Here is a 15,895-nt window from a genome sequence, read left to right as displayed (position 1 = left end):
GGTTCTTTGGCTGTCCCCATAGGAAAAGCCTTTGAAGAACCCTTTTTGGTTCCAGGTAGAACCCTATTGGGTTCCAGGTAGAACCGAGAGGGTTTTACATGAAACCCAAAAGAGTGCTAATTGGAACCAAAAAGGGTTCTTCAAAGGCTTCTCCTATGGGGACAGCTGAAGAAACCTTTGGGAATCCTTTTTTCTGAGATTGTATAATCTACACCCGGCACAGCCAGAAGAGGACTGATGTAAAAAGGGCTTTATAAATACATTTGATTGATATTTGATGGAAATTGCCAATGCCATCTTAGCCAGCATAATATATCAAAATACATATTACTTACTGAGCGACTTTTGACTTTTTGACTTTTCGGAATGAAGGCTTGATGCAGACCCAATGGATTCCTTGGACACTTTGGATTCTTTGTTTGTCTGTTTGGCTAGCTGATTCTCTGGGATCCCCATCTCTTTGAGACCTCTTCCCTCGGACTGGGAATGTCGATGACGGGAAAACAGTGGAGTTTTCTTTCCCTCTGGCTTCTCTTCCTCCATCTCTTTCCTATCTTCTGACTGGCTTCGGACTTTCCCAGAAATTCCTGCCACCTTGTTCTCAAACTTCTTCCTCATCGCCAAGACGGGGGAATCGCTGACCTTCTTAAAATCCTTTTCTTCTGCATCTTTCCGACTTTTTTCTTCCTCCACGCGTCGCTTGGCCTCTTTCTCCTCCTTCCTTTCCTCTGACTTGCTCCTCAAACTGGCTGAGATACCCGCTACTTTGTTCTCGAACTTCCGCCGCATGGCGAAGACAGACGACTCCTCCATCTTTTTGCGTTCTCTCGCCTCCTGCTCTCTCCGAGCCTCTATATTGTCCAGCTCTGTCGTGTCCAGACTCTTACTGCGGCCTATGGCCCAGGACACCCTGCGCTTACTGGCCGCAGGCTCAGTCTCCTTTGACTTCTCCTCCTTTTTATCTATGGACGGGGTCCTCTTGGTGCGCATGGAGAACCGTCCAATGATGCCCAGGGACCCTGTGTCTCTCTCCACCTCCCTCAAGTCCTGGACGGATTTGGACTTCTCCTGCAATCCTTGGGGCACCATCTCCAGCGGCGCCCCCAGACGCCCCGGCCGGTATACCTCCTCACCCTCGCCTGTCTTACGGGGAAGGGTCGGGGACTTCTCTTCTGATTTGGTCCTGGTAAGTCTCCGGAGCCCACGGGTAAGGGATGACTCACGCTTCTTGAACCTGGATTCAAAGACTTCCTCCGAGTCGATGTCCTTGATATCTGTTCTGAGTGGCATGGTAGGTTGGCGTGGAGTGGTGGGGCGGTCTGGGACCATAGACGAGCTAGTCGAGATGGTTGGGCTTGTTGGGTGTTCGGTGGCCACCTTGGCGAAGACGGCAGGGTGTTCAGGAAATGTGGGGCTAGGTGTAGATTGAGATCTCCGGCTGCTGTCAGGTTTTCCAGATGGTACTACAATAGTTTGCATCACGTTGGCATACGCAGACGTTTTTTCTGTAGGCGTAACCCCTGGAGAATCACAACCTTTTGCTTTCACCTCTTCTTTCTTTAACTCTATCTCCTGCTTTTCTTTCTGTTCATCTTCCTCAATATTCTCCTCCTCTATGACGATCACAGGAGCTAACACAGTAGGAGACCTGCCCTGGGAAATCTCCCTCTTCGACTCGTGTCTATCAACCCTCTCCTGTGCTTTGGTCCTTCTCTCCATCTCTTCATCTCTTTCAGAAGTCTCCTCAGACTTGCTCTTCTTCTTCTCCTCTGGCTCTTTCTCTTCCCTCGCTCCTTGGTCCTCTTTGACTGGGGTGGGCTGTATGGAGGAGGAGGGCCCATGAGAGTAAGGTCTGGAATCCAGCCTGGTCTGCTCCGTAATTGCTGATATGGAAGTGGCCTCCTGGAGGTCTTTCCCCTGTGCATTCCTCTCAATGCTCTGGGTCCTTTCAGCACTGTCTCTCCTCTCAGTGCTCTGGCTAGATGTGCTAGTGGGGATCTCTAAGGGGGCTCCAAACTGCCGGTGTAGGGGCATGGGCTCCGAGTCTCCCTGACTGAAAGAGGAACTCTTCTGGAACATTTTGGTTTTAGATCTGTCCTCCACTGCACTTTCGGTAGAGGCTGCTCTGGCCAGCGACCGCTCTGGCGCCCCCACCCTGGATCTCCTCAAGTTTCGGTCCAGGGACGAGGTTCGCCTCTCGTCGTCCATTCCAAGGGTCTCCAGCAGAGGACCTCGCAGGCCGCTTTTGCTGTTGCCTCCCCTCAGCAGCCTCTGTCTCATCAGTTCCAGTTTGAGGGCATAATCCTCCTGGCTCATCTTAGCCGCCCCAGGGCTGGGGCTCCGATTTGGTAGCTCCATGGAAACTGCCTTTTTAAGGCTTTTTTTGCCGCTGTCTTCCTTGCCCTCCTCCACAGCCCCCTCCTCTGGCTCAATGTGGAGAAGCAGAGCCGAGTCAGCTGAACTGCCCCTCCTCATCGTCGCTCTCCGGGACTTCGTCTGAGTGTCATCCTCCTCCACACTCGAGCCCTTCTTCAGGGGGACTCTCTTTGTTTTTACTGCAGTCTTCTCCTCTTCTGAAGACCCACCATCTTCCTCGGTTGTTACCCTTTTTCTCGTTCCTCTGCTTCCTCCTAATTCCTTGGCCTCCTTTTTGGACACCACCTCCTCTATGGGCTGTTCCCTGTGCCGGGTTAACCACGCCCCTTCCACTGTCCCATTGGACCTGGAAGGTGGTCCTGTGACGTCCTCGTCACCTGGTATCTCGTTGAGGGAGACCCTAGAGCCGGAGAAGACCATAGATAGAGGCATGGGGATGAAGGGGAGTTCGTCCACATCTTCGTCCGAGTCAGAGGATGAGGAGGGTGGGGGCGATCCCTCTTTGAGGTGACGGGCCACAGCGATGGAGATGTGGTTGGACGAGTCATTGAGAAGCTCAGGGATGGAGCGCATCACCATCTTGGATTTGTAGCTGATGAGGGAACGCTGGGTAGAGATAGGGAAAAAGGGACGTGTTAAAGGAGTAATTTGGAAGGTACTTAGAGGGATTCATTGAAGTGCATTAATCAATGTACTACTAAATAATTAATGCCTTACCTGCCAACGTCTTCGAGATAAGACCTGCTTTAGGATCGCTGTGTTGATGCTCTTGTCTTTTATTGAAGTCTTGAACCAGGGGTGGCGAAGGCTCTCTGTAGCGTTAGGCCTCCTGAGAGTAAAACATCACATGGTGACGAATTAAACACTAAGTCCCAAACACTTATTTTCTGTTCTTATTTTGTGTTGAAATTGTTTGTATTCCTAATATAAGGGAATTCATTACAATCAATTTATGCCAAGGCATTATCATCAATAACACTCACAGTCTGTCAGCCACCAGCAGTTTGATGACGAATCCCTTGGCCTCTCTACAGAGGTCAGAAAACATACTCTCCTCAAAAGCCACATTTTGGTTCCTGATGTTGAGGACGGTGCATCTGTCGTTCTCCCCAGCAAAAGGAGACACACCAGTCAGGCTAGAAGGGAAATATGTTATGTTAATAGTCTTTTACTGAGACTGTTTACTAGCTGTCAAATCCATTTTAAGTGGGTCAATTGAAGCCTGTGGCAATATGCAAACAATATGCAGGTGATATGCATTGGTGTTTTTCTTACTGAGGTTAAAGAGTGTGGCGAAAAATTACATTTCAAGATTGACAGAAATGTAATGCAAAAGGTGTATTGAATTCTAAGAATATCTTGACCAGACACATTTATCATGTTCTTAGTCCAACCAGAACCTTAACAACTCACCATAGGTAAGTGATAACCCCAATAGGCCTGTGAACAGAGAGAGGGAGAGAAATTACTTTCAGAGGGCAAGATGAAGGAGAGAGGTAGAGAGCGATAAAATCATGATTAATCAGGAAATAGATTAAAGGAGTCTCCAGCCCCCTCTCCCGACCAGGTGCTCACCAGATGTCTGTTGCCTTGGAGACCGGCGTTTGGTTAACGATCTCCGGGGCAACAAATTCCGGAGTGCCGTATTTGCAGTAGTGGGCTTCATTGGTCTCCAGCTTGATGGCATTGCCAAAGTCACAGATGCGGATCTTGTCACTGTGTCGGGCTGCCATGAGGATGTTCTCAGGCTGGGTGGGTTGGAGAAAAACAGGGAATTATTAAGAACATCAGCTAGGTTTCCGTCCAATTGGCAACAGAGTTCCATGCTCAAATATAATGCTATTCTAAAATAGAAATAAAATGTACATTAGAGAACATCCTCTGTTATTTGATCTATGTAAAACTATGACTTGATTTGTGTAATGTTATTCATTTTAGTGTACATGTTTTGAGTGAGGAAAGTACATTGGTATCTGAGTAGTATGTATTCTGGGGTTTGAAATATTATTTCCTTGTAATATTAAGTAAGTTGATAATTGCAAAAGTTATCTGTTATACAGTGCCTTCAGAAATGATTCAGACCCCTTGACTTTTTCCACATTTTGTTACGTTACGGCCTTATTCTAAAATGGATTCAATAAAAAAAAAACTCTGCAATCTACACACAATACTCCATAATGACAAAGCAAAAAAAGGCTTTTAGAATTTGTAAAAATCAGATACCTTATGGAGAAAAGGGACACCTTCCAACAGGACAACGACCCTAAGCACACAGCCAAGACAACGCAGGAGTGGCTTCAGGACAAGTCTATGAATGTCCTTGAGTGGCCCAGCCAGAGCCCGGACTTGAACCGATCGAACATCTCTGGAGAGACCTGCAAGTAGCTGTGCATCAACCCTCCCCATCCAACCTGGCAGACCTTGAGAGGATCTGCAGAAAGGACTGGGAGAAACTCCCCAAATACAGGTGTGCCAAGTTTGTATCTTGTAGCGTCATACCCAAGAAGACTCAAGGCTGTAATCGCTGCTAAGGTTTTTAATATTTAATACATTTGCAAAAATGTCTAGAAACCTGTTTTTGCTTCATCATTATGGGGTATTATGTGTAGATTGATGAGGGGCAATTAAAAAAAAAATACATTTTAGAATAAGGCTGTAATATAACAAAATGTGGAAAAAGTCGAGGGGTCTGAGTACTTTCCGAATGCACTGTATAATAGCTTGTGATTAAAGTACTGTATTTGTCCCTTGCACAGTGGGAATCCGATATACCTTGATATCAAGATGAGCAATGTCTTTCTGGTGAAGGTAGCTGACCCCTTCAAGCACCTGCTGAATACTGGACCGGATCTGCAGCACAGAATATCTCCTTTACCACATTTGACATTCTATATTCTACATTCTATATTCTATATTTTCTACATTCTACATTCTATATTTTACATTTACATTTACATTTTAGTCATTTAGCAGACGCTCTTATCCAGAGCGACTTACAGTAGAGTGCATACATTTTATTACATTTTTACATACTGAGACAAGGATAACCCTACCGGCCAAACCCTCCCTAACCCTAACCCTAACCCGGACGATGCTATGCCAATTGTGCGTCGCCCCACGGACCTCCTGGTTGCGGCCGGCTGCGACAGAGCCTGGGCGCGAACCCAGCCCAGCCTGGGCGCGAACCCAGAGACTCTGGTGGCGCAGCTAGCACTGCGATGCAGTGCCCTAGACCACTGCGCCACCCGGGAGACCGGCGCATACTGAACAAAAATATAGACACAACATGTAAAGTGTTGGTCCCATGTTTCATGAGCTGAAATAAAACATCCCAGAAATCTTCCGTACTCACAAAAAGCATATTTCTCTCAAATGTTGTGCACATATTTGTTTACATCCCTGTTAGTGAGCATTTCTCCTTTGCCAACATAATCCGTCCACCTGACAGGTGTGGCATATCAAGAAGCTGATTAAACAGCATGATCATTACACAGGTGCACCTTGTACCGCGGACAATAAAAGGCCACTCTAAAATGTGCAGTTTTGTCACACAACGCCACAGATGTCTCATGTTTTGAGGGAGCGAGCAATTGGCATGCTGACTGCAGGACTGTCCAACAGAGCTTTTGACAGATAATTTAATGTTAATTTCTCTACCATAAGTCGTCTCCAACGTCGTTTTAGAGAATTTGGCAGTACGTCCAACCGGCCTCACAACCGCAGACCAAGTGTAACCACGCTAGCCCAGGACCTCCACATCTGGCTTCTTCACCTGCGGGATTGTCTGAGACCAGCCACCCGGACAGCTGATGAAACTGAGGAGTATTTCTGTCTGTAATAAAGCCATTTAGTGGGGGGAAAACTATATCTGTTTGACTGGGCCTGGCTCCCCAGTGGGTGGGCCTGGCTCCCAAGTGAGTGGGCCTATGAAATCCATAGATTAGGGCCTAATTTATTTATTTTGATTGACTGATTTCCTTATATGAACTGTAACTCAGTAAAATTGTTGAAATTGTCACATATTGTGTTCATATTTTTGTTCAGTATATATTCTATATTCTACATCCTATAATCTACAGTCTACATTCTATATTCTACATTCTACTTTCTGTTTTCTACATTCTTGTACGCTCAACATATAAAAAAAAAAGATTTAACTGAATTTCGCTATCTTTTAGATAAAGATAATTGAGTCGTTCTTGGCTGATTTTTCCATGCAATCCAAAGCACACTCAAACATAAGGCCAACAGGCTAAGGCAAACCTCGGACTCCATGACAGTAGTCTTCTTGGTCAGTCGGTCCAGAAGTTCCTCATGGCATCTTCACACAGCAGTTAAGGAGATTAGAGGTATAGTGTGTAATAACCATAGAGATAGATAGAGGACTCTAGTGCCCAAAATCCCATTTTAGCATGGGCAGAGCCATTGAGGACTCACCATTTTTAAGTAATCAACTGGGTGGGACTTCCTATGGGTTAAGGAAGGATCACATGATTACATTTGTGTCATCAGAAGGGATCAGCCAATTAATTATACTCGTGAGCAAACAACACAGTACAGGCGGCACTATGCACCCTTTCAGTTTGTTCACCAACTCATAGACGTAGTAGGTGGACTACTTCATAATGGAAATGGCCTCAATGGCGTTGCACATGCTCTCACAGGCGCCATCATGAGACAGATACAATGATGCAATGTCTATATAAGTCTATGGTGATAACCTTATCACTATAGTCCAAGTGGGAGGCAAATTACATTTTTTATAATAAATGAACCAAACTCCCACACATGGCGTCTCCTGGTAATGAAACCAATCTGTGATGAGTCAGGAGAAAGTAGCGCTTCGGTTCAGTCATGCCTCCAGGGGAGAGGACATTGAGATGAATGTTATGCAGCAGTTCTCTCTCATCCATGCTGTGGGAAGAAGGTGGGAAGAAGGCTAAGGTGGGAAGAAGGCTCTTGGCTCTGGTGTGTCCATGGAGAGGTTTTTATGCAAATACGTTGGATCAATGTCATATTTTGATCCATATTGGATCTAGCTGTAAACAAAAATGAATATAATTTGAAAACAAACAATTCTAGGAACCACAATGTTGGTTTTTGGTTGAAACCTGGGCTAAATTGAGTACATTGATGGTTTTAGTTTTTGATGCAACAGTATTACATAGATGAGATATGTTAGATTAACAGGGAAAGAACCTTGTCGCAACCAATACAATACTGTCTCAGAGGATATGTTACATTCAAATTATTCATCTCTTGTAATATGGCTTCTTACATGCTGACCAGACCGCCCACGTTGCATGCGCAAAGCGTTGCAAAATAAATGTACACATACGTTATTCAATAATTTCATCCAAACTGCTCGCGCGCGTCTGTGAATCCAGGCGCTAAAATAGTTTTGTTTTAGATGCGTGACGTGCTGCAAGTCCCGCCTCTCTGTTTTTACAAGCATATACCCACATGGGTGATTGAAAGATGAACGGGTTCCACACTCCAGTCAAGTTGGTGGTGGTAATGCCAACCGCCATATAAAATCCACAGAAGAAGAAGAAGAAGAATGAATGAGGAGAGATGAATCAAAGAAAACTAAGTAAAACCTAACTAGGTTCCCTCTTTATCTGTGGATTAATTGTTGGAGTAGAGAACACACGATTTTGAGTGACTCAAAATGGGTCAGAATTCTACAAAGATCCAGAAAAAAAGGACCATAAGCATTTCAGGTAAAATTAACCAATGTTTTCTAAATCCAGAGGCGCTACATCGCAAGACTTACGGGAACACTTGTGAAACAGACCAAACAGACTAGACCGGGGTTTGGTGTTTGAGAAGTGAAAAATTATTCTCAAAATCTAAAGGCACAACCTAGATTGGAGCCAATGTCTTAAGGAGTTGAACATGTTATTTTTCCAATCTTGTCAAAGTGACAAACTGACAAAAACAACTTTATATCGAAGGAATGCCTTTGATTTAATGGCCTGCACATTCGCAGTTCGGCGCGAGACCCAATGACCTGTTTCTATGCATGAGCTTTGCTAGCCAACGTCGCCATGACATCGCCTACAAGTGTGATCAGGGATTTCTATTGGAAAAGCAGTTTTAGCCTATCTGAATACTGTACTGTCTTTGGTTTATCGCCCAGGACAAATTAGCTAGCAACAAATTAGCTAAATGTCCATGAATGTTTCATGTGTTTTGACATCTCCCCAAATGAATATAGTTGGTTCACAGTTGGTATTTTAACCTGCGTGTCGTGAAAGCGTCTGGTTGGGATAGACAAAATCAACACGCGCATGATGGCGCACGATGGCGCGCGTGGACACATGCGCAGAACCGGTTAGGTCATTATGTTATGGATTTTCTGACAACTGAAATTAATCAAAGAGTCAGTCAGTGAAAGGATACAGCTCAGTGATGATGACAACCATGTTCTTCTTCTCAAAGGCGTCATGGAAGTAGAGCATTTTCTCGTGGTTCAGCTCTGACAGAAGGTTCATCTCTCTCAGGGCCAAGGCCTTCCTCTTGGCCCTCGCAGACACGAACTTGGCCGCATACTCCACCTTCCCCTTCTTCTCAGACACCCTCTTCACATAGGAGAACGCCCCACTGGAAAACAGTTGCACAATGATGATATCATTGCAATAACTCTAGGAGAATGACCATATCTTTCAATGGGGTTGAGTTCTGAGAAACCAAAAGTCCTAGTTGAGAAAGTAAAGGGACATGAGTATTAAACGGTACGTGACACCTTGTTATTGTTCAACTTCTGGTGAGTCAAGCCAAGCTCTACCAGAGAAAAACAAAAACAAATAGCCTTTGTGATGTGTTCCTCTATTGATGGGTGACTCACCTCTCCTCTATTTCTGTCTGCTATCATTATGCAGTCAGGTTGTTGTTTGGTGTGGTGGAATTCCCCCTACTGACCTTTGTGGCCACCGTTCACAGTGCAATTTAATACAGATAGTAGCTACCACTCGCAGAGCCTTTAAATACAGAAGAGATAGCCTGGCTCAGCGGATGTTGTTGGTGATTGCCTGGTCCATGACGCACCGTCCTATCTCCTTGTGTACATCGTAGTAATCAGTCAGCCTCCGCATCTTCCTCAAAATGGACCCCTCATCCTCCATGGGCTCCACCACCTCCTTCCTGACTGCAGGCAGAGGGTTGGTACAGGGGGCAAGGTTAATGTGGGTTGGTGGGTGGTTTGTGTCTGTCTCTGTCTCTGTCTCTGTCTCTGTCTCTGTCTCTGTCTCTGTCTCTCTGTGTGTGTGTGTGTGTGTGTGTGTGTGTGTGTGTGTGTGTGTGTGTGTGTGTGTGTGTGTGTGTGTGTGTGTGTGTGTGTGTGTGTGTGTGTGTGTGTGTGTGTGTGTGTGTGTGTGTGTGTGTGTGTGTGTGTGTGTGTGTGTGTTGACAGATGGTTTAATAGTCTCAGACACCTTGTGGTCCAACCCATAGGGAGCAGATTTGGTTGTTTAACTCTCGATTACAACAAGCTTTGGCTGAGATATTACAAGGACAAACAGATGCAATCCAACTAAAACTGCCATTTCTGGCAACAACAAATAATAGGAAAAGCCTTGGGACTGTGACATCTGTGTTAACAATATTCAGTGTGCAGAAAAAGCACACATTTCAACAAGAGTGTGTCTTTAATACCTTACCGTAAGGGTGTGTTAATCAACAATAATTCATCAATTATGTAAGCACAAAGTATCATTCTTGTAGATGTTTTCCAGACTTATTCCAATATCTGTATATATCCTTATACATTTCAGACAATATAGACTATGGTCCTGACCTTTGTGGACAGTGAGTTCAGCCTTGCAGGAGACTTGCCCAGCCAGGTTCTTGGCGGTGCAGGTGTACACCCCTGAGTCCTCAGGCAGGGCATTCAGCACCACCAGGGAACACTCCGTATCATCGTACACAAAGGTGAAGTGACTGCTCTCCGACAGCAGAGTGTCATCCTGGAACCACAGAACAGATAACCACAATCAATTCCACTTGATCAACTATCATGGTTGGTAGGTTGGTTTTCCTGGAACCACAAAGGAGTTAATCATCCAACAACCTGCTTAATCACTGCAGAATAAGTTTATGTGGTTAATGATATGATATCCATCCATTGACTCTTATCATACCTTGTACCACAGAATATCAGGATCGGGTTGTCCCTCGACAACCACAGCAAAGCGAGATGTCTCTCCTACATGTATTTCCAAGTCCTCCATGATGGACTCAAATTTAGGACGCACTGTTGGGAGAAAAGGAGGATAGAGAGTTTGGGGTCAGTTTGGATTTTTACCTCGTCATAGTTACAGTAAGCAACAGGGCTGTTAGCTGATTCTAGATCTGCACATAGGGGTGAACTTTGACCCCAAACTCACCTGCCATGGCCAGTAGGATGGTACAGAGGTCGCTGCCAAACTGGTTGTTGGCTGTACAGACCAGCTGACCGGTGTCAGTGCTATTCACCCTCTGGATCTTTAGGGTGTGTTGGTCGTCGTCTGGCATGCTCATCTCAAACATCCCTGGCTTGTTGAGCAAAACCACTCCCCTCCTCTTCCAGGTGACCACAGCATTAATGTGGTTAAGGGTGAGGGTGATGCTCACGGACTGGTTCTCCACCACATACACAACGTCAGGCTTGTCCAGGATGATGGGAGCTTTCCTCAGATAGGGACCTGATAGGGATCAAAGGTCAAATGATCAAGGGATCAAACCATCATCTCTGATGTGTTGACAGACGATCATACTCTCACAATAATAGATCCTATATATCCAGGCTACATATCCGGCTCGAAGGACCATGTAATTATAATATTTTTGTACACCTGCTGCAATGTGTTTGGTGACATTGCTTTTGCACTATGCAAGTGTTTACATAAATCCATTTAACCTTTGACCCTCCAACATAACTGTAGAGACTTGGAGCTTATATAAGCACCTCTATCCATGAGCTGCACCAGGTCAGTGGAGGGGGAGGGTTTGCTGAGGAGCTTGGCGGTGGCCGCTAGGACCCTGAAGGCGTAGCGGACTCCCTTGGAGAGACCGGTGACTGTGTAGGTGGTCTCTCTCAGGTTGGAGGCTATGATGCTCCACTGGATGGAACCCAGAGGCTGCTGTTGCACTGCATACATCAAAGAACTGCCATCTGGAAGTACAACCATGAGGGTTACTGTAGTAGTGTAGCGAATTTGGAGGGTAGAGTAGCCTGAAAGGGACTTGAATCCAGGTCCCTGTGACTCTCAGTTATATTGAGGCATACCTATGGAAGAGTCAAGCCTCTTTGGTTTCTTCCAGCTGAGTGTTATGGTCTTCCCTGTTATGGACTCTACCACTGGAGGACCATCGGGGGGATCAGGAACAATATCTACCAAAGGAAAATACAAATGTACCAACACACCCATACTGTAATCAGTTGGCACAATGATTCTCGTGGCTTTTTTGGTTGGAGCACCTGTTGCTGTGATTGCTGGTGGATGGTACCCATCCATACCTGTGATGTAGAGGTGTGCGTAGCAGGCTGCCTTCCCCACTTTGTTGGAGATGACACTCTTGTAGACGCCCCCGTGGCCGTGACACACACAGCGGATGAACAGACTGTGGACATCCCTGTCTGGAGGAGGAAGAGAGAGAGAGATGACGCAGGTAGAGGAGGGAGAGAGAGAGAGATAACTAATGTAGAGGAGGGAGAGAGAGAGAGATGACGCAGGTAGTTGAGGGAGAGAGAGATGACTAATGTAGATGAGGGAGAGAGAGAGATGACTAATGTAGAGGAGGGGGAGAGAGAGATGACGCAAGTAGAGGAGGGATAGAAAGAAGAAGAGTGAGAGCGAACGAGAGAGAGAGAAATAGAGAGAGATTGCTTCCTTACGCTGGGTCATCTTCCTGTCGTCTGTGCTGTGTATCTTCTTGCCGTTGTGGTACCAGGCGATGGTGGGGTAGGGCAGGCCCGCCACCTTACACTTTAGCACCGCCTCCTTCCCCTCGATCATCTCCAGGTCAGCCAGGGGCTTGACGAAGTCAGGCATGGTCCTCTGCTCCTGCTCCACCTCGCTCTCCAGAACCTCCGGCTCCTCAGCGATGGAAGGCATCTTCTCCAGCTTTGCCCTGGAGAGAAGAAGGAAGCAAATAGAATGAGAGACAGAAGGAAAGGGAAATACAGAAGAGAAGACAATGAAACATGCCTATTATTTGTTTTTAGATCACTGAGATGAGGAGAAGAAGCCACTTCAGACTAGTGGGATCACCCCACGTCTATGGTTTCCCCCATACATGTGAGAAGAGATAGCGGGCCGCGGTTCCTGCATGTAGAGTTCGGCTGTGCACTCCGCCTTTCCGCGTGCGTTCTTAGCGACGGCTGTGTAGAAGCCCTCCGTGTCGCTGCTGACGTGGGTGATGACCAATGAGTAACGGCCTCCTTCCTGCAGGAGACGCACATTCTCACTCTCCTCCACCGGGTTCTCTGGATGGAGATAAACACAATATGGTAGATTCATAAAGAGTCAACCAATGGGGTAACAAAGAGACATTACGAGCCATACTAGCCTACATTACCAATTTGCTGTCCATTCTGTACCAATAGGAAATACAGTACATTCTAAGAGAGATACTTACCGAAATGGTTCCAGGTAACGATGGGAGGTGGGGACCCGCTGACCTTGCAGTCAAAACGGGCAGTGCGACCCTCTATGACCTCCAGGATGTCCAGCTTGCGGGTGAACAGGGGCTCCCTGGAGGGAGTGACCTTTAGGTGGGCACTGGAGGTCAACTCCTCTGGAACAGGAAGGAAAATCACCAGCAATTGTATTAATGGTTTATAAGTAGTTTATAGACAATAAGTGATTTACAAATTATTGTTTAAAAAAAAGAGGTTTTAACTCATTGGTTGAAATTGTGTGATCATCATTTTTGGTTCTTGACAAATAGTGTGGCTGTATCATTACATTACTTATAACATCAGCAATTCATTACTGCCGTATAAACCCATTATTTGGCAAGGAAGTTTTTTTTCTGGAGTTGTCATTTACCTTTGGCAGTGCTCAGCTTGCAGGTGTAGGTTCCACTGTCGTCTTCATGTAGTGAGTTTAACAGCAGCCGGCACCTGTAATAGAAATCCCCTCTGTCAGCTGCCTGGACCTTATTACACGCTCCATGAGCTAACACTGCCTCACATCCACTTGTCTGGGCTGTTTCCTTCATTAGAAAAAGTGAATGTCCATTCACAGTTTGCTTATGGATGAAATGTTGTTGTATCAGAAATTGAATTTTGAAGGCCCCCTCCATACTGCTCTGACAAACCATCCAATCTACTCAGATCAGAGTGGATGAAGGAGAAAGGGGCATGGAAAGGAAATCACTTCAAAGATTTGAGGCACACCCTCTATCGCTCTCACCCATTAAATCAAGGGAAAGGGAAGGAATTCACTTAAAAGCATTGAGGCACCTTTCCCTTTCATAGTGTCTAGGCCAGGGCACTCCAACCCTGTTCCTGGAGAGCTACCCTCCTGTAGGATTTCACTCCAACCCTGTTCCTGGAGAGCTACCCTCCTGTAGGGTTTCACTCCAACCCTGTTCCTGGAGAGTTACCCTCCTGTAGGGTTTCACTCCAACCCTGTTCCTGGAGAGCTACCCTCCTGTAGGGTTTCACTCCAACCCTGTTCCTGGAGAGCTACCCTCCTGTAGGGTTTCACTCCAACCCTGTTCCTGGAGAGCTACCCTCCTGTAGGGTTTCACTCCAACCCTGTTCCTGGAGAGCTACCCTCCTGTAGGGTTTCACTCCAACCCTGTTCCTGGAGAGCTACCCTCCTGTAGGGTTTCACTCCAACCCTGTTCCTGGAGAGCTACCCTCCTGTAGGATTTCACTCCAACCCTGTTCCTGGAGAGCTACCCTCCTGTAGGGTTTCACTCCAACCCTGTTCCTGGAGAGCTACCCTCCTGTAGGGTTTCACTCCAACCCTGTTCCTGGAGAGCTACCCTCCTGTAGGGTTTCACTCCAACCCTGTTCCTGGAGAGCTACCCTCCTGTAGGGTTTCACTCCAACCCTGTTCCTGGAGAGCTACCCTCCTGTAGGGTTTCACTCCAACCCTGTTCCTGGAGAGCTACCCCCCTGTAGGGTTTCACTCCAACCCCAGTTGTAACAAACCTGATGCAGCTTATCAACCAGCTACTTATTAGAATCAGGTGCGCTAGATTAGTGTTGGAACGATAGCAGGGTTGGAGAGCCTTGGTCTAGTCCTACCCACCTCTTCCCGTTAAAGGTCATCTTGCAGTTGAGCAGTGCCGGCTGAACCAGTTTCCCATTGGACAGCCAGTCTACTTCCACATCCAGAGGCCCGGTCATGTGACACTCAAACATGGCCGACTCTCCGGCCCTCACCGCCACGTCTCGCACCTCTCTGATGATGACCAGGGCTTCCTGTGCCAGGGAGGCTGGGGAAAAGACAGAGGAGAGACCAACACAGATCTGTTACATTTGCAGCTAGAAACACAAGCATTTTGCTGCACCTGCGATAACAATACACTTTGATTTTGATTTTGAGCTTTTTCAAAATGCAGCTGGCACCAACCCTAATGGTCAGTCACTGACGCTGGTCTTGTGGATTTTGGAGTGATCTTTACCTTTGACATCTAGTTTGCATTCGCTCTGCTTGGTTCCGTATTCGTTGATGATCTTGCAGGTGTAGAGTCCTGCATCAGATCTCTGTGCTGAAGTGATGATAATTTCACTGGTGCCGTCCTCTGTCTCACGCACAATGAATCTGCCATTGGTTTTTAGGGTCACTTTGTCCCTCAACCTAGGTGATAAAAACAGGTACATTCTGAGCTCTTGCAAAAGCAAACGAGAGAAAGACATGACAAACTGTACTGAAACACACTGAATACTGTATTCTTACCAGTACACCATAGGTTTAGGCTGTCCTCTGACTTTGACAGACATGGTAACCTCCTGTCCCTCTGTCACCCCGTGGTCATTCAGTCCTGCCTATCAAACCAAAAGACTAAGACTGTCTAAAAGCCGGTACATTAAATACTCAGTTTTCTTGAATACTCAGAAATCCCCCTTAGACTATTGAGATGCCCCCTGAATCTTCTTTACCTGAAAGGAGGGAGGATCTTTGAAGAAGGCATATTTAGATTGTGGCCCCACCCCTCGTGAGGGTGGTTCTCCAATCTCCATGACCTCCTCCAGGGGGCTCAGGTACTCCTCGTCTGATTGGAGGGGACTCGAGACCTCCACCAGGGGCAAGCTGCTCGGCTTCCCACCATGCACCTGGGTCAGCTCTGGAGAAACAACATAATACTTGTTTACCATTTACTGTATCATTTGAATGTATTTTAAGGATGTCCCCACCAGAGGAGGCCGGTGGGAGGAGCTATCAGAGGACGGGCTCATTGTAATGGTTGTAATGGAACGGTATCAAACACATCAAACATATGGAAACCACGTTTGACTCATCTGCATGAATTCCATTCCAGCCAATACAATGTGCCCATTCTCCTATAGCTCCTCCCA

At 46.4% G+C, this 15,895-nt stretch overlaps 1 protein-coding gene across 1 annotated transcript in view; it reads right to left on the bottom strand.

The window, feature by feature from the left end:
- LOC120033258 (striated muscle preferentially expressed protein kinase-like) overlaps positions 1-15,895 on the bottom strand; it is a 62,274-nt gene that overhangs the window by 11,192 nt on the left and 35,187 nt on the right. The window contains exons 8-31 of the mRNA XM_038979532.1: positions 15,479-15,663; positions 15,276-15,364; positions 15,001-15,176; positions 14,625-14,811; positions 13,410-13,483; positions 12,997-13,155; positions 12,655-12,844; positions 12,254-12,489; positions 11,876-11,995; positions 11,645-11,749; positions 11,324-11,530; positions 10,764-11,060; positions 10,518-10,630; positions 10,163-10,343; positions 9,427-9,526; positions 8,782-8,982; positions 6,640-6,697; positions 5,149-5,226; positions 3,952-4,124; positions 3,790-3,816; positions 3,360-3,512; positions 3,094-3,205; positions 2,743-2,982; positions 351-2,643 (exon numbers count right to left, since the gene is read on the bottom strand). Of these exons, the coding sequence (XP_038835460.1) occupies positions 351-2,643; positions 2,743-2,982; positions 3,094-3,205; positions 3,360-3,512; positions 3,790-3,816; positions 3,952-4,124; positions 5,149-5,226; positions 6,640-6,697; positions 8,782-8,982; positions 9,427-9,526; positions 10,163-10,343; positions 10,518-10,630; positions 10,764-11,060; positions 11,324-11,530; positions 11,645-11,749; positions 11,876-11,995; positions 12,254-12,489; positions 12,655-12,844; positions 12,997-13,155; positions 13,410-13,483; positions 14,625-14,811; positions 15,001-15,176; positions 15,276-15,364; positions 15,479-15,663 (5,754 nt within the window). The remainder of the gene's footprint in view (positions 1-350; positions 2,644-2,742; positions 2,983-3,093; positions 3,206-3,359; positions 3,513-3,789; positions 3,817-3,951; positions 4,125-5,148; positions 5,227-6,639; positions 6,698-8,781; positions 8,983-9,426; positions 9,527-10,162; positions 10,344-10,517; positions 10,631-10,763; positions 11,061-11,323; positions 11,531-11,644; positions 11,750-11,875; positions 11,996-12,253; positions 12,490-12,654; positions 12,845-12,996; positions 13,156-13,409; positions 13,484-14,624; positions 14,812-15,000; positions 15,177-15,275; positions 15,365-15,478; positions 15,664-15,895) is intronic.

The sequence above is a fragment of the Salvelinus namaycush genome, chromosome 40 (genome assembly GCF_016432855.1).
Source record: "Salvelinus namaycush isolate Seneca chromosome 40, SaNama_1.0, whole genome shotgun sequence".
NCBI classification, from domain to species: Eukaryota; Metazoa; Chordata; class Actinopteri; order Salmoniformes; family Salmonidae; genus Salvelinus; species Salvelinus namaycush.
Note: the sequence above shows the minus strand (reverse complement) of the source record. Positions and strands in the feature narration are given on the sequence as shown.